This window comes from Anthonomus grandis, chromosome 10 (assembly GCF_022605725.1).
Source record: "Anthonomus grandis grandis chromosome 10, icAntGran1.3, whole genome shotgun sequence".
Taxonomy (NCBI): Eukaryota; Metazoa; Arthropoda; class Insecta; order Coleoptera; family Curculionidae; genus Anthonomus; species Anthonomus grandis.
Window position 1 is genome coordinate 21,666,245 of NC_065555.1, and position 18,808 is coordinate 21,685,052.

At 33.4% G+C, this 18,808-nt stretch overlaps 1 protein-coding gene across 3 annotated transcripts in view; it reads left to right on the top strand.

Moving 5' to 3' along the window:
* The window catches only part of LOC126741170 (piezo-type mechanosensitive ion channel component-like), a 213,716-nt gene that overhangs the window by 133,141 nt on the left and 61,767 nt on the right, over positions 1-18,808 (top strand). For all 3 annotated transcript variants that reach the window (XM_050447517.1, XM_050447518.1, XM_050447519.1), the window contains one exon: positions 15,771-15,921. In XM_050447517.1, the coding sequence (XP_050303474.1) occupies positions 15,771-15,921 (151 nt within the window). The remainder of the gene's footprint in view (positions 1-15,770; positions 15,922-18,808) is intronic.

Consider the following 18,808-nt stretch of genomic DNA (forward strand, 5'->3'; position numbering starts at 1 on the left):
CTCAAAATTGTGAAATTGTTACCAATCAAGCGAAGTTCCTGATCGATAAGCCAATTGTAAGCATCCAATCAATGATACTTCCAAGAATCGTGGAACCAACGTTCGAAGAAAAATCTTCAAGTTTCAAAATCCACCTTGACGACATCAGATTGGACGAACTTCATGCTGTAAAACATCAAATTTTGCAAAATCCGCCCTTTCACCTAATCGAACAACAATCAATAATTGGAAGCCCTAGTTTATGGACGATATTTATTTATTTATTATTAATAATTATAACTAGTTATTTCTGCTACAAGAAGTTCCTGTATACCAGATGTTCGAAAAGATCGACCAATCCAGAAGCTGCCAATGTTGGAGATGTTCAACTTCCACCCTAGCCCATGAAGTTGAATTTTAGGAGGGAGGAGTTATGTGACGAGCCACCCTGTACAACCATGGAAGCCACTAGCTGCTGAGCCTGCATTTTATTACAACAAAACTGTTTCATTGTTTATTATCGAGTTAGTCAATTGAAGTTGCTAAGACAATTAGCATGTAATTTGTATTAATTAATTTTCAAATAAAATAATATTTTTTAAAAAGGCGTTTTGGTTGTTAAGATAGTTAAATCATGATAGTCTTGATACTTGGGAAAAATTCCATAATTACATATACTTTTAACCAACTCAGACAAATGATCCGCTACATTGATAGGAATATTGTGTTCTGTAATAAAGGCCGCTATTCTTATTTCATTTTGTTTAACAATTTTTTCATTAGTTTGAAAAAACAAGTTCTTATGCAAATCGGACTGGTTTTTTAAACTAAGAAGGTTTGTTTCATGTTTTTTTGAGGTGTTGTGTTTTTTTACTGCCCCAATGCCGCCAATAAAATCCTTGTTACAAACTTTACATAGTAAGTGTTACCTAGAGTACTTTTCTAAATCCAATGCTTAAAATTATTATGTTGCTCCCAAGTTGAATTATATTTGTGAGCATAGCATTTTTTTTATGTGGAGTCTCTTCTGCATCATTGGTGTCTAATAAATTAGAATCAGATGAGTCCAAAGCGGAAGTAGGTGGAACCGGCAGAGGAACTAGTACCAGACTTTTCTGTGTTTGAATCTATTTGCTTTTCGACAGGTTTCAAAAACCGTTGAAAATATTCAAAGTTGATGAAATTTTTAAAATCACCAGAAATTGCCATTTTACAAAAAGGTTTGACCAATCACCAGGTTCATCATAAAATCGGTGAAATTTCACCAGACCTGGCAACACTGCTTTCTCTCTCTCGCCGCATTTCGCACGTGAATAATGACAAGAAAAGCGGCGTTGCCGAAGTTAACAAAATTAAAAAATGCCTCGATTAAATAAAAATATAACTTAACATAATCGCCCCCCTTGAAAGGCTGGACTTTCAATTAAAGAAAACAAACGATTTAAACTAAATAGACTAATTAAGTAAACTAACACTAATAAAGAAATGAATTAACACTCTAACAGTCTATTTAAGTCTATTGAGTTCACTCTGTTGGCAACAACGCTAGTCTGGTGATACTTCTCTTGAATACACCACCTTTCATTTTTATGGTCACCACACGAGTGACATTGTCCTTTCCAGGGTGTAACTGTACAATTCTTGCCAAAGGCCAGCACATCGGGGAAACATGTTCTTCTTTAACGAGTACCAAACTACCAATATGGAAGTCAACACTATTATTGAACTGCCATTTTGTCCTTTGCTGTAAGTGGTGAACATATTCCTTCCTCCAGCGCGACCAGTAATGCTGTCCGATAAGCTGAAGATGGCGGTATCTCTTGACAAAGCTGATCTTATCATCCAACAAAGTTCGCTCAGGCAATGCTGTGAGCTCGTGACCAATTAAAAAATGGGCCGGAGTGATCGCTTGCAAGTCATTGGGATCGGATGATAAAGGAACAAGCGGCCTTGAATTTAAAATTGCCTCGATTTGGGTGGTTAAAGTATAAAACTCCTCGTAATGTAACCGCGTGCCATTCATAATACGTTTTAAATAATGTTTGCAGGACTTTACTGCTGCTTCATGTAGAGGCATAAATCATAATAATCATAATAATAATCAATCATAATAATCATCATAATAATCAATTTCTGAATTGAGAGTAGATCGTTATTTGCACCTACAAAATTAGGAGCATTGTCGCTGTAAATATAGGAGCAGAAACCTCTCCTGGAAACAAATCTTTTTAACATACTTAAAAAACCGTCACTAGTCAAATCGGTGATAACTTCAATGTGAACAGCCTTTGTTGCGAGGCAGATGAAAATGCATACATAACCCTTAACTACCTTGTTCGATCTACCCTTGCTATCTCTTAATTCAAATGGCCCCGCATAATCCACTGCAATAGACAAAAACGGACGTGATGAAGTGACACGCGTTTTAGGAAGCTCACCCATTTTAGGAAAAATAATATTCGGTTTTGCTTTAAAACATGGAACGCACTTTCTAATAAATGATTTTACCACTTGATTGCCGTTAAGTGGCCAGTATTTTTGCCTTACATGAGATAAAGTTCCGTGAATACCGGAATGAAAGGAACGTTTATGTTCGCTATCAATAATAAGTTGTGTAAAAGTATGCTTGGCGGGAAGAACTATGGGATGTTTTACGTCATAACTGAATTTTGAATTCTTTAATCTTCCACCAACCCTAATTATTCCATCTTGATCCATAAATGGTGATAAAGCCTTGAGCTTACTTTTTTTTGATACACATTCCTTACGCTTAAGTTCATGAAGTTCTGATGAGAAATATTGATATTGTACTATTTTTATTAAAGTTAATTCCGATCGATTTAGTTCAAAGGAGCTCAACCTTCCGTTGAATCGCTGCTCTTTCGAAAATTTTAAATTATTAAAGAATCTTAAACAGTATGCGACAACTCGTATAAGTTTATTTAAACTCGAAAATTTTTCAATAAATTGTGTATTTAAATTATCTTGTACAACAAAAGTTACATCTGACCGTGGTTTAATTTCAGGCACATAATCCCTTGAACGAGTAAAATTAGAAATATTTGAACCTTGTGGCCAATGGTCGAGCTCAGTCAAAAAACTAGGCCCGTGAAGCCATAGTTTTGAGCCAATTAAATGTTTAATAGTTGAGCCGCGAGAAATTATATCAGCCGGGTTTTCTTCGGACGAAATATAATTCCAATCTGCAATATTTGTTAATCGATGAATTTCTGCCACTCGATTTGCAACGAATGTTTTCCAGATTCTAGGCTCATTTGCTATCCAGGAAAGCACAATTGTGGAGTCTGTCCACAAAAATGTTTGACTTATTTCAAGTTTCAGAATTGAGTGACATTTTGCAATTAATTTAGCTAACAATAAAGCTCCTAAAAGCTCTAGGCGTGGTAAAGAAAGAGATTTTAAAGGACTTACTCGGGATTTAGCGCATAATAAGTGACTTTCGACATTAGTATCCACGTTAATGGAACGTACATAAATGCAACATGCATATGCCTTTTCACTGGCATCCGAAAATCCATGCAATTCAATTACTTTTGGTTGTCGGACTACAACATGTCGAGCGATTTGCATTAAACCGACTTGGGAAATTTCATTTTTTAAATGAATCCATTCTGAAAAAAGCTGTTGCGGAATGCTTCAATCCCAGTCAATTTTCAATTGCCATAGTCTTTGAATTATGAGCTTTGCTCTAATAGACAATGGACCCAATATTCCGAGAGGATCAAAGATCTTCGCGACAAATGAAAGAATAATTCTTTTCGAAACACTTTCTTGATCTGTGCAATACTATGTTATGAGAGTTGTACTCAACAACAATGTTATGTAGACACATGTTATGAGAGTTGTACTCAAATTTATCACTACTAGGAATCCACGAAACTCCAAGCGTCTTAACGCTTGAATCATCTGTGATTAAATATTTTTTATTATTGAGATACTCCTGCTGAATATCTTCAAGGACTGTTTGATCGTTGGATTGGAACTTTCTTAGTTCAAAACCGAAATTCGAGAAAATCTTACAAATATTGCGCCTCAAATTTATTAAAGAATCAACGCTTGAAGCCTTGAAGCTTGTTAGAAGATCATCAATAAAAAAATCTGACGCTAATACTTCACTTTCCAGTGGAAATTCCTCGGAAACGACTGAGGAAATTTCGAAAAGACATCGAGTTGCGAGAAAAAAGGCGGACGCCGTTCCATATGTAACGGTATTCAACTGGAAATGTTTCACTTCCTCTTCAACAGAATCACGCCAAACTATTCGCTGTAAGTTTCTTTCGTCTTCATGAATTAATATTTGACAGGTTTTCAACACTGTGCTGTGGAATGTAATATATTGGAGATCTCGATACGATATCACATGGAATTTCCGACATGTGTCCCAAATCTCGGTATTCTTTCATAAAATCTGTATACGCTTTTTTAAGTTCTGGGTTTTTTGTTAACCGTCTTTCAAGAGAATACAATCGATTAAGTGCGGTTTGCTTGGAATCACCTAACTTGGTGAAATCATCTTTCAAAGGTAATCTTACAATAAATCTACCCGTTTTATCCCGAGTCGTGGTTTGTTGAAAATGCTTCTCACGTTCCATTTCCTCAGCAGACATTAAGGCTCGTGGATTTACGCTTCCTTCTTCCAACTTCAACTTCTTAAAACTTCCTCAACCAACCAAAACCTTTCTAGATTTTTATCTAAAGAATCCTGGCTAAGTTTGAAAAAATGGCTTCGTGTTTACTAGAGTTGCTCTGAACAAACGGAACATGACCACTTACTATCCAGCCAAGTAACGTTTTTTGCAAAATAGGAAGATGTTTGCCTAACTTAATTTGCCCTATGCAAAGAAGTTCGAAGAATACTTCACATCCCAACAACATGTCAATTTCCATAGGAACATTAAAATTAGGATCTGCCAAAGATAATTCAGAAGGAATGTTTAGTTAGAAGACAAAACGAGAAAATTTAATTTGGCCTTATAGCCAGTATGTTGCGACGCAAATGTTACATCGACTCGACGATCTATTTTTGTTTTCACTTGATTTATACCTATAACTGGAATGTCAACCCTTTGAGATGGTAAATTTAATTTTTCTAACATTGCAGAGCTAATAAAATTTGATTGCGAAGCAGAGTCGAGCAATACCCTACAAGTGATGACGTTTGTATCTACGTCATAGACGTTAACAAGAGCTGTGGATAAAAGGATAAACGAGTTAGCAACATTTTGACATGTAATTGATACTACCGTATTTTCTTTAGATTGGTTTTCATCAGCTTTAATTTGATTAACCTTTATGTTTGAATCTTCTTTGATTTCCGTGAGATAGGTTTGATTTGGAGTATCACCTTGATTGTTATTAGAGTGAATGCGATTGGGATTTAAATTTGACATTTCTTGAGAACGATGAAGTAATGTCGCGTGTCTTTGATGACATTTTCTACAAGTTGACGAACGACATTCAGAAGTTTTGTGTCCATATCGTAGACAGTTCGAGCATAAATTCAATTTTTTCACCTTGTCCCAACGGTTTGAGACTGATAGTTGCTTAAAATTATCGCAAAAGTATATAAAATGTTCGGCCTTGCAATAAGGACATTTGGAACGAAATGTTGTCTGAGCAGTGAGAAATGTTTTTGACTCTTGAAATCTTTTAGTATATGAAGCCGTTTTTGTATCAAGAGCTTCCAAAATTTGACACCTTTGAGACAAAAATTCATTAAAATTTTCGATTTTTGGGAATTTTATTGACCTACAATAAGTTTTCCACTCACGTTTAGTGTTACTGTCTAGTTTTGTAGAGAGAATGTATATTAAAATCGTGTTCCAATCATGAACGTTTTCCCCGAGAGCTTCTAAACACCGATAATTTTTAAAAAATGAGTTGTCGCAACGAGATATGATGTTCTTTACTTAAAGCGGGTAACTCCATTATTTCTTTTAAGTGCGAGTTTATAATTATTTTTTTATTTTCATATCGTTTTTCAAGAAGCTCCCATGCTATAATATAATTTGCATCTGTAGGTGTTAATGAAGCTATTAAATTTTTTGGTTCACCCTTAAGAGACGATTCTACGTAATAAAAACGTTGAACATCTGATAATGCGCTATTATTATGAACAATAGCCCGAAACATATCGCGAAATCTCTGCCAATCACTATATGAACCGCTAAATTCAGGTAAACTTATCAATGGTAATCGTGCCCCAGCATTTGGCAACATAGCGCCGCCCGCGAATGTGTTTTCGTTCCCGGAAGCATGGAGGTAAGTAACACGCGGCATCGCCATTCGGGAGGCCGTTCGCATTTTTGAATGTAACACGCGGGCTGGCCAATTTACTGGCGATATCGAGTGCTACTTTGCATTAGACTTTTTACCGCGAAAAATGGCTGATTCAACATGGAAAATGCACAGTCATTATTTGTCTTCGTGATTTTACAAAGGTAGCATATTTTATTGTATTGTCTGATTTTATTAATCATGGATTTGTCGTGCTTACCAGATGGGTATTGTTATTTAGAACAAAATAATTTGTTGCGTTGCAAATTAAAGAAGTAGATGTAAGTAGCATTAATAATAATTAAGTTTACTCTTACGACTTAAGAATTAGACTTATTGTTGTCCCATACATATTTGAGTTGTCCTTGTCGGCTCTTTGTCGGACTAATTTGCCGACAAAGAAAGGTTTGATAATTATTGAGTCATCATTGATTTTGTCGTTCTAGGCATTATTTTAATACCCATTTAATCAAGGAGTTTTTAGATTTGTTTACGATTTATGTCATTTATTTTAAATGGTTCAAGCAACATAGATCCCAGGGCCTTCTTTTATATTTTGTGACCGTTCATAACGTTTTTGTGCCACTGCGAAATTGAAATATTTAGGAAATATTTCTATATGGTGTTTATTAAAAATATTGTATATACGAAAAATTGAATTGTACGAAAGAGGTGTGTCCTATACTCCAAAAAAAATTTCTTGGATAATAATTAACAATATTTTAGGAATGGAAAGAAAAAATGGGGGAAAGTACAAAAACCAATTGGTCAATCAAGCAAACAATTGAATTGGCACTGTTTGGCACGATTTAATGTCTTTAAACGAATTTATAATTGCCATTTTCACACCAGAGGTGGAAGAAAAATTTCTGAAAGTAATAAGAAAAAGCGGGAACATAGATCTAAAAACATTAATTGTCGTGCGCAGTTAATTATTATAATTAAAAAAGAAATTAAAAAATGTTCTCGATCTCGTACTAAAAACGTTGATGAACTAGCCAACGAATGGCCCTGTATTATTGAATTCAGGAATAACCATAACCATTCTATAGATAGTGTTGCTGCGTTAACTCAAAGACGCATCAAAACTGAAACAAAAAATGAAATATTAACATATTTTAAGACAGGTCATTCGGTAGCATCTGCATACTACACAAATAATTTTGATAAAATGGAACAATATGTTGACGATTTTAGCATAATGTCTGCAGATAGAGCAACATTTCCCACCAAAAATGATTTCAAGTACTTATGGAAAGTTAATTTCGCAAATAAATTTGGCCCTAGAAATGAAAATGAAATGCTTTCATTTTTGAAATAAAATCTAACAAATTCTGATGTGCCCCATAAAATTGATAAATTAGGCGAACATTATATATTTGCATTATGTACGCCAATTATACAAAGAGTTGGTAAATCGGTATTACAAAGTTCTGAAATCATCTTTGTAGAATCAACTGGCAATTATTGTGATGTGGATAACCACAAAGTTTATTTTTTTGCTACACAATCCCCGATTGGTGGACTTCCTTTGGGTTGTCTTGTTTCAACGTCCGAGAAAACAGAACTCTTTCATTTAGGAGTCAAGAATTTATTGGAAATATTAACCTATAAATTAGCACCTAGTATTATTATTACAGACGATGATTTTAAGGAAAGAAATGTGCTTAAAGAGTTCCGAATTCAAAACTGCTATTATACACTTTTCACGTGCTCAAAGCAGTTTGGAAATAAATGGCTTTTGAGCGCGCATAATGGCGTCGAAAAAGACCACCGCCAAACCTTATATAATAATATGTTCAAGGCAGTTTTAATGTCATCCAAAGAAGAAGATGTACAAGAAAATATTAAAGCCCTTATAAAATCTTCCCAAAATTATTCAAAATTTAATAAATATATTGAAAACTATTTGGCACGAAAGGAGTTATGGTGTCTTTTTTACCGCAAAAATCTCATAACTCGGGGCACTAATACGAACAATTATGTTGAAATAATGTTTCGGCTGTTTAAAGATATACCTCTTGAAAGAACAAAGGCCTATAGTCTTACCCAACTAGTAGATTTTATAACGAGTAGCTTTAGTAGGTATTATATACAAAGGATATTAGATGTCATAATGGGAAAACTTGATCGAACAAAAATGTTAAAGTTATTGCCAGATTGCAAGGATGTAAATAAAGAAAAAATTACTGAAGTACCTGGCAACTTTCAATATTTAGTTAGAAGTAATTCTGATCCCACTCTAAGTTATTTTGTGTATATGAGTATCGACATCTGTTCATGTCCGGTTGGCAACCCGGGAAGATCTGTAAACATCAATCGGCAATCATCGATGTATTTAAACTTGATTGAAGCAAAAAAATATTATATAATATAGCTACGGGAAATGACGCACCACCAATTTTTTTGTTCCTTTGTTAGAAGAACCTTGTCTGGAAAAGCCTCAGGCTGAACATCTACCATACATTGGGCTCTTAGATACTTCTGAAGCTGCACCAAGCAATCAATAAACACATTCAATAGAATCTACTACTAAAAGTGTTATGGATATTGAGGATGGTTTTGATGCAAGAGAAATAGGGGGGAAATTAAAAGAATTTAACGATCAATTCAAAAACACACTACTAAAGAATTTGGAAGACGATCCACAACACTTTCAATCGGCTATAGAAGCATTAATGAAAAACTATGCAATAAACTATTAAGTTTATTGCATACTTCTTTCAAAAACACAATATATAAGCCAAGTCATCCACCAACAACTAGAAAGGGAAAAAAATATCAGTGCAGCCTACAGTCATAGCAAGAAGACATTCGAAATATTCAGGTATGGCCACAGAATAAACGATCTCACAGAAGCGAAGGCTAGCCGTTTTTACCGAACCGGTTTTTCGTTCAGGCTCCTCCCATTTACCCCCATTCTAACGGGTACAACTGTCGTCGCCCACGTGGTGTATCGGGTCATAATTAGTGTATTAGTACGAGCGTTAGTGTGTATATTTGCGATATTTTGTAATTTGCCGTTTTTTATTTTCATTAAAGTAGGTATACAAAAGTTACATTATTATGTATTATTCATTATTATTACGGTTGTTTAAAAGCTTTGAAAAGTTCTAATTAATTTGTCGTGCCATGCAAATAAATACAGAATAAAAATTATTTAATTTAATAAACATATATGTATATGCCTAAACCATATGTATCTATGTATGTGTACATACGTGCAGGTACATAACATTGTACATAGATAAAAATATTAAGGTTGATTTAGGTATACAGTATTTTTATGTGATAAAGAATAATGACTTTAATTTTCAATTATCTGTCTTTTTATGGACTGGTTTACCCATGCAAGTGCATAATATAGTAGTAGTAAAACCCTTAAAAATCTTATATTTTATTCCAGACTATCATAATGGACGGCGACTATACAACGTATATTACCTTTATAAAATATGGACGTATGTGTGGCACCTACATATATATATAATAATACATACATATATCTTTTTATATATAAATATATAAAAGCCGATGATACCTACTCTTAAATGTGTTGTGTTTCAAACATACGAGAAAACATACCTGCGTATAAACCTTCCAACTAAAATTTAATTTAAAAATACCTACCTATGTACATATGTATATGTATATTTTTAACATATTAACATCACACAAATAGCAGACTTTTTCTCAGCTAGTGCCTTACTAAAGGCAAATATTATTTACCATTATAATAAAACAACTTTCCACAAAAAAACACAAAAATTCCATTCCAAAACAAATTAAAAGTATACTAACCTACACCTCTATCGTGTATCAAAACTGTCAAATAACAATTTTTATAAAAATAATAATTATCATAATTATTCTAAAAAGCAAGGACCAATATAAGCCTTAACAAAAAAAAATCCTATTTGAAATTTAACTAAATTTTGTAGTTTGCTCCCGTATTATATGAATATAACCATTTCGATTTTAAAAATAAAAGCACTTCGTTCGGTGTATGCGTTTACAACAACTTTACGAGATATCTCAGTGTATTTGCGCCGGGTGCATCTGTCAGTTGGGCTTATAAAAAACTGGTTCACGGATATCAAAGGAGCCGACGCAAGCCTTCGCTTCTGTGAGATCGTTTATTCTGTGGTATGGCTTCAGTGGGTTTAGCTATTAAAAATCTCAAAAATATGTTATGAGGTATTATACTAATTCTTATTTTCTTTAGGAAAAAGAAGATTCCAAGGAGGTAAAGGTAAATGGGGAAAGAAAAAGCCAGTTGCACCACATTCGCTTGGCAAATGTATCGAAAATAATAAAGGAATGGGTGACAGAAAAATAGCGAAATAACTATTTCCTTTTTTAGGATTATTATTATTTATTATATAATTTATTTAACCCACCTAAATTCGTCTGACAATACTGAGCTCATAACTAACTTATTCTACAGAAAACAATTGAATTTATAATATAAAAACGATGATTCTGCTCCTGACTAAGCTGCTTCTTATCGGCGACTTCTTGGAGCTCGCAAAAGGCGTGGGGTTGCCGTGGAACTAAAGCAACAGACTTTTTTTTTAAATGGAATCCATTTGGCGGCATTTAAGCGCGAAAATAAATATCTCTTAATATTACAATCTAGATTAAAAAAAAAATCTCATTCTCTGGTTTTTTTTATCCGTATAAATCAATTACTTAGATATCTCTATTCTTATAAGTTCAGCCGCAAATAATAAATGCACCAAATAAGATCAATAGGGTACATAAAATAGTAATTTTATTATTTGACATTTTTTAATTCTTGTGACATGAAAAATAGCGTTAAATATTTTATTAACCATTTTTCTAAGCTTATTCCAATACAATTTACATTATTGTAAGAAATGTTTCCAACTTCTGCGCAATGGCGAAAGATACTCAATGGCGATGCCAGGTGTTACTTACCTTCATGCTGCCAGCCCGCGTGTTACATTCACAAACACGAACGGCCCCCCGAATGGCGATGCCCCGTGTTACTTACCTCCATGCTTCCCGGAACGACCGCCGTCTATAAATAGATTCGAATGTCTTATTAATTCATCCCCGCTACTACGGCGGGCCCTTTGAGTTTCAAACCACTGCCGATCCAAAATCTTACGCGCTGATGCCAACGCTTCAAAATACCGGGTTTCGAAGTCATCCCGTTCTTGACTATTTGCTGTTTCATCGAAATCATCGGGAAAATCAGCCAATATTAATTCTTCGAACTGGGACTGAACACTTTTAAATTTATCGATAATATTTTTTATAGATTCATATCGTACTTGTAATAATTCGATAGATTTTTCTAAATATGTTTTATTTAAAAATGTAATAAATCGGGTTAATTCGGCTTTGATTGAGCCCTATTATTTTTTAAACGATTTAGATCGAACTCTGGTTGAGCGATTTGTTCATGACCGTGATATGACATTGTGTTTGTTTTATTTTTCGAGTAACAAAATCGTTATATTTATCTGCAAACTATGTATTTAAATAGGAAAGTTATGAAGATTTACGAGTAAATTTGCAGATATTTACAGTGACAAATGCCAAATAAAACACAGCGTTAATTTTATTAAATAATACGTGAAAAATCGTGATTTATTCCAATATTTCGTAGATACTTTGTGTAGTAAATGAAATAATAAATTGCTTACATAAATAGGTATATAAATAACTATAATATGCAAAGCTAACGTGAAATGTTAAAGTGACCCTTCAATATTTTGCCTAATAAACGAGATACGAGATATGCGAGTTTTAAAGTTTTTCGAGGTTTTACGTGATACCGAGGTTTTACGAGATTTTACGAGATTATGAGATTTTTCGAGATTACGAGGTTTTACGAGATGTGGTGCATAATCTCACTTAAAACGAGAATGGCTTTTGGTACGAGAAACAAATAAATTGTTTAAATTTTAAAGCGATTACGAGGCAATATTAATTGCAAAGTCGACAAATTATAGGCAAATGATTGGGGTAAATAAAGGTATGGAAAGGACTGACCTTGTACGTGCGATCCGGGTTCTGGTACTGCGTGTAACGTTTAACTCCGACGTGGAACGTGGATGATCATTACTTTACGTTTGGCTGGAACTATCCAGGACTGAAGGATCATCAATATCGTGGCTACGCTTGGCTGGAACTATCCAGGACCGAAGGACCATCAATATGTAGGGGTTTTCCCGTCTTATTTGAGAGAAGTAAACACCACTCGTGTATATTTATTTTTTTATTTATACGTGATATGGAGAATTACAGCGATTTGCCGCGAGAGCAACAACGCAGCACCTTAACGTCTTAACGTACAACCCAAGACTCTTTCTATCTCTCGCCGCATTTCGCACGTGAATAATGACAAGAAAAGCGGCGTTGCCGAAGTTAACAAAATTAAAAAATGCCTCGATTAAATAAAAATATAACTTAACACTATCAGTATGACCAGGACTAGATTAAACAAATACTTCATGCTACTGTTGTTATTGCTCACTTCAACAAGACACCGATACCAAAATAAAAATAATGAAAGCATGGAAATATACAGGTATTTACTGCATATTTTCACGTTTTTGGCAAAATAACTTGAATTTTCGGAATGTATTTTTTTCTTAATTAGATATGACATCTGGATAATTTTTAAAAATTTATGCAGGCAGCAAAATTCTAAGATTTAAGAGTAAAAAAATTCAAGGATTTGCAAGTGGACAAGCATATAGCAAGTTCCAAAATTTGATAAGGATTCCCTTGACTCAAAAGGGATACTAGAAAGAATTGTGGATATACAAAATAGGATATACTAGATAGATGCAGAGACTTAATCGATGGTTTTCTAGAGACGAATTAAATCCAGGTGGCACAAACGGACCTAAAAAATATTTAGGAGGAGAAGAGGGAATCCATATCAAAACTTCCGAAATTATTCCCCTGCAAAAAACTATTATGTATTACATAGTCAAAGTTTCAGTGCACGTGGAATAAAAAGGGATGAGCAGTCTACATACTCTATACTACCTAAAAAAAACAATGTGTTGCGTATTATATTGCGAATAATGATAATAATAAAAAATAGATATGAGAGTAGTCACTCGACCTATTTATCGAGAATGTCTTATATATTTAGGCGTTTGCTTGTTATGAATAGATTTGATTTTTACTCCTGACCTGATTTTTATTGGTTTTTCTTGTATATTTTAGTCTCTTTCGTGATTTTTCGTTCAATATTTCTTTATTGTTTAATTTTTAATGCCCAGTTTCTTTTTTTATAACCTAATAAATCTGTTAGCAAGCCACCCAGATTCCAGATTCTCGGATTTTTCGAAGACAGCTTTTAAAATTCATACTTGGCAAACGCTAAATTGACAATACTGCAACTACAACTCACTTGTTCTTTTTCCTTCCGGTTGGCTACCGGCGTGAATGGAATAAGCCAACCACCAGGGGAATGGGTCTCGCAACTGGTTTAGAGGGAAAGAAAAGGGCAAGAAAACAACCACGTGTTGACTAGGTGAAAGAGGACGTCCTACAACTCACTTAATTATGAGAATGTTCAACAGAAAAATAGTGACGCTTTTCCTGTAAACGTCAAAATCACTATAAAGGCTTCGTTGAGATGCTCCGCGCTGGGAGCGCCGTCCAGTCCGTCAATTCGTACGTGTGGTGGCTTATTAACATAGTTGCTGTCTTGTGGTCTTGTGTGACAGTGGTGCGCTATTCAAATAATGGTGTTCTAAGTATCGCAATCATATCAAACCCTTAAATTCTACAATGACCTCGTTAATTGAATTTACTAGCACAGTAAATTGTGAACATATATGATTACTTGGAAATAAAGAATTGCAATTTTTTTTCTCTGAGTATAAGTGGGCAGATCTATCGACACAATATTTTACGCGAATAAATCACCGTAAAACTCAAACAATTCTATGTGTAAACATGTTGGATTCATGTTCAAATAACTTAACTTTGAACCCGCTAAACCATGTTAAATATTTTAACATGTAGCCTCAGAAGTCGACAACAAGTTATGAGGATTGAAAACTTTATAGGCACGATATTGGTTTCTTTATGGTGTATTTAGAAATCTGAAAGTTTCGAATTTCCCTGATAATATATGTATTTCTGTACTCATATATGAATGAAAACAACACGAACTATAATTAAGTTTTATTTGTTATTTATGAAGTTGCATTGTCGAGATTCTTAAGAGCGTTCAAAGCTTTTAGAGATACACAATCCTATGAACTTTTTTTTTCGAGATAGCGTGTGTGCGCTTATACATAGTTTAGTGTGCTTGAACTAGAAAGATTATTTTAAAAAATTTTGGGACGCCAATATTTCGAGAGTGGGGGGAGGGAGAGCTGGACGCACCTTCTGGAAAGTGGCAAGTAGCACCTGCTGAGTGGCAAAGTGGCAATTATAACTTTAATCCATTTGTCACACTAGATGTTAATATCACTTTAAAGGAAGCAGTTTCTAAGATTTCGCATTTTGAAGGACAACATTATAAGAAATGTCAGTGCAAACCTACTAAACTGCAATGCTGCGCTAAGATATGCCGTTGTTTTAAAGCTCGCAGAAAATGTACAAGTAGGTGCAACTTTTTTTTATTTAAACTTATTTTGTTTCTTTTTTATATTTTCGTAGGCTTATGTATAAATTGACATATAAAAAAAGTTTAAGTCTTAAGTATTTGTTTATTTATAAATAATACACTTTTATTCATAAAATAAAGCGAATTCAAATATTTATTTAACTGTCTTATAGATATAAGGAAAAATGTTTATACCTGCTTAATGCTGCCAAATATGTGTGTATGATGGTACGTATATTATCATGGATTGATAATATATTTAATTAAATACTTTTAAATAACATTCGTATTTTAAAAACCGATTAAAGTACTCCACCCGCAAGAATGTCAAACGATTAACACTTACCGTTTGACAATCGTACTGAGTAGTTACGGGCATTTTACAAAATGGCTAACCAGATAGCAAAGTAATGAATCATTGAATAAAAATGTATTAATCTGGCCACGGTATAAAACGACGGGCTTTATAATGTGGCTACGCCATATACACTTTATATTCCTACGTACTCTGCCGAGACGATAGTAATATAAAAGTTTTTATGCACAAAGATATTCCTGCCAAAAGTTTGAATACCTTAGTTTGCCCCAAACCCTCTATTCTTAGTGATATCGTTAATTGAATATGAGTATTTATACATATAAAATAACAACATAAATAAAATAAAAGTTTCATTCAACCCATATGTGAAATGTAATTTCAACCTGTAAGGTTCGGAAGCCTTATCAGTCTAAGATATATGGTAAAATAATGAGGGAATTTAGAATAATAAATTGTCAAGGTTGTTTAGTACCTAAAATTGTAGCTTAAAATTATAATTGGCATAAACTAATAATGGTAAAGGTAAATGTAAAGATACAGTAAATGGTAAAGATACATTTGTTTTAGAATTACTAAGTATGGAGAGGGTATTCGTCTATATATGCAGCAGTCAATTTCGCCTTCGTCTCCGCAAATCCCTGTCGACGTATACACCCCCATGTTCTGTTGCGACTTACTAAACTTTTTTTTGATGATTTTCTGCTTTTACAACTTTTTGGTAAGTAAATTTTTATATTTTGGTAAATAAGAGTGTTAGTAACTGTCAATGTCAAAATTGTATATTTCACCTATCCATTTATACTGTCTATACTATTATTTCTTAGTATTTCAATATTTCTTGCACTTTCTTCATGCACATCGAAATCTGGTTTTCCTGACTTACTTTTATCAATAGTTGTCATTTCTTTAAGGCGAAATTAACAGTTCTTGTTAAACTCAGTATATTAAGGTGCAACAAAGAGTTTTCACCTCATTGTCTGAAAATAACTTTGAGTAACTTTTGTCCCCAAATGGCTTATAGTCAGAATTACCCTATTTTTTATTTCTCAATTTTAATAAATTTACTGGATATGATGAAATCTATGAAAAGGAAATGATGATTTCAGCCGAAGAGAACAAAAAGCATGGGATTATCTGACTGAAAGAGCATTTTGCCTTTCTATTTGCAGATGACACTTCTTTGAATTCTGCAGTAGTGGATAGAATAAATTCTGAGCAACTTCATAAAAAGGTAAACATGTATTTCAGAAACATTTGTTGTGCTCAAAATGGTCTATTCTTAATGTTAAGAAACCATAGTTACTTTCACAAGAATAAAAACTGAGAAACGTTCGTTAATCAGAGACATTGGTGCTCAATCTAATAGTATAGGCTGCCATTTGTATAGGGATTTTTTCATGGACCAGGTATAAGCCTCCGTAAAGAGAGACAATTGAATTGAAAGATTTTATAAATTATTAGTATTTACAATATGCAATTTCATATAACCTCATCGAGAAACATAATCGGCATTATACAATTTCTATTATTATTATTTATTATAATTATTAATTATTAATTAATTATTCTATTATACTTTATATTATTATTATTATAAAAATTGGGATTACTGTAATATATACATAAAATATTAATTAAACAAGGGAGCGTTAATAAAAAAAGCCCGCACCAGTCAATTTAACTGTTTTGTTTAACTTTGTAACCTCAAAAATTTTATTAGTATTCCAAAGTTTATTAGAATTACAGTATTCCAAAAATAGCTATGCCACAATCGAGTCTTTTTTTTTACTTTAATATTCGAGGTACAAATTATCACATTTCCGGAGGTCCCTGTTCTACTTTAGGCAAATTTCTGAAGTGACCACATTCTCTGATTTTTAAATATATTGACGCTTGATCTGAATGCAAGTGATTACAATACTAAGCAGCTTGTTGTTATGTACGGGATCTATTACCTACATTAGGTTAGCTGACTGCTATGATCTGCTAGTAGCATTACTAGTTACAGAAGATTTTGTTATTCCAATAACTGAACTAACTGACTTAGTCCTCATAAAGTCTGTAAGGTAGCTATTAACTTTTTAGGAAGACCTTTTAAAAAACAATATCAATAAAAATGGCTAAACAATCGGAAATCTCATAACTGTTATCTATTAAGTTTACTACAAACATTTTGCTAATGGAGTTTGTTAATGAGCCAGGTCTTAGAGTACCATAAAATATATATATATAATGATTTATTATATATATATATATATATATATATATATATAATAAATATATATATATATATATATATATATATATATATATATATATTGACCGCCTAAAGTTCCGCATAAATTCGATAAAAATTAGAGACATGATTTTTTGAGAAAACGCTCGGACCCGTCGATTTTTATTTTAAGTTGTGCATTATTTCACATACATTTTTGTAAACAGGGTGGAACAAAAAAAAAGATATGACGTCATCGGTCATTTTTTAAATGGAATGCTATATTTTTTATTACATTTATGAAATATAACATACCTTATCTCAAAACTCAACTGTTTCCGAAATATTTACATTTAAATAACAAGAAAACAAATAAGTACGTCTATTTACAAATTAAGGTAAAATCGAGGATAAAAATAATGTTATAAACACTGCCAATTGTTTCTATTTCCATGGTTGCACTTGTAAAGAATCTGAAAAAATTATGGCTAATTTAACGGAAACCCAACGAATTGAAATTTTGTTGATGCTAGGATACGGGGATCGAGTGCGCATGCAAAAAGAAGTAAGTGAACTGTTTAATGCCAAATACCCAAACCATCCTATTTCTCAGTCAACAGTTAGTAGAATAGAGCACAAATTCATAACTTGGTCATGTTAGGGATTTGCCAAGATCAGATCGTCCAAAAATTTCTGAAGAAACAAAATTAAACGTTCTGCTCTCGAAGAAAATCCAAACAATGCAACTTTACAAATTTCAGTTGATAATAATATAGCCGGAACGTCAGTAAGACGCATCTTAAAAGCAAATGAATACCACTCTTATAAAATTAGACTAATACACTAATTAAATGCGGACGATCCTGATCGAAGAAAGAATTTTGCATGCAAATGATGAACATTTGCAGTAATAACCGTCAGTTTGTGTTACGAGTTTTATTTTCGGATGAAGCAACTTGTTGTTTAAACGGTGTCGTAAATCGGCAAAATTGTCGGTACTGTTTTTAGTTTCAAGTCCACACTGGGCAACTGAGGCTCATATATAGTACCGTAAATCTATAAATATTTGTGCTGGTATCGTGGAAAATAAAGTAATAGGGCCATACTTTTTCGAAGAAAACATAACGGGACAACGCTATTTGAATTTTCTTCAGATCTTATTTCTGCTTTGGCTGCCCTATACCCAGACGAACAAGTCCCTGCTGTCCCGACAGATAATTTGTGGTTTCAGCAAGACGGCGCACCGCCACATTTCTTTCGAGATGTCCGTAATTACTTGGATACAGTGTTCCCAGGAAGATGGATAGGACGAAGAGGGCCAATAGAGTGGCTGACCAGGTCATCAGACCTAAATCCCTGCTATTATTTTCTATGAGGGTATCTGAAAAGT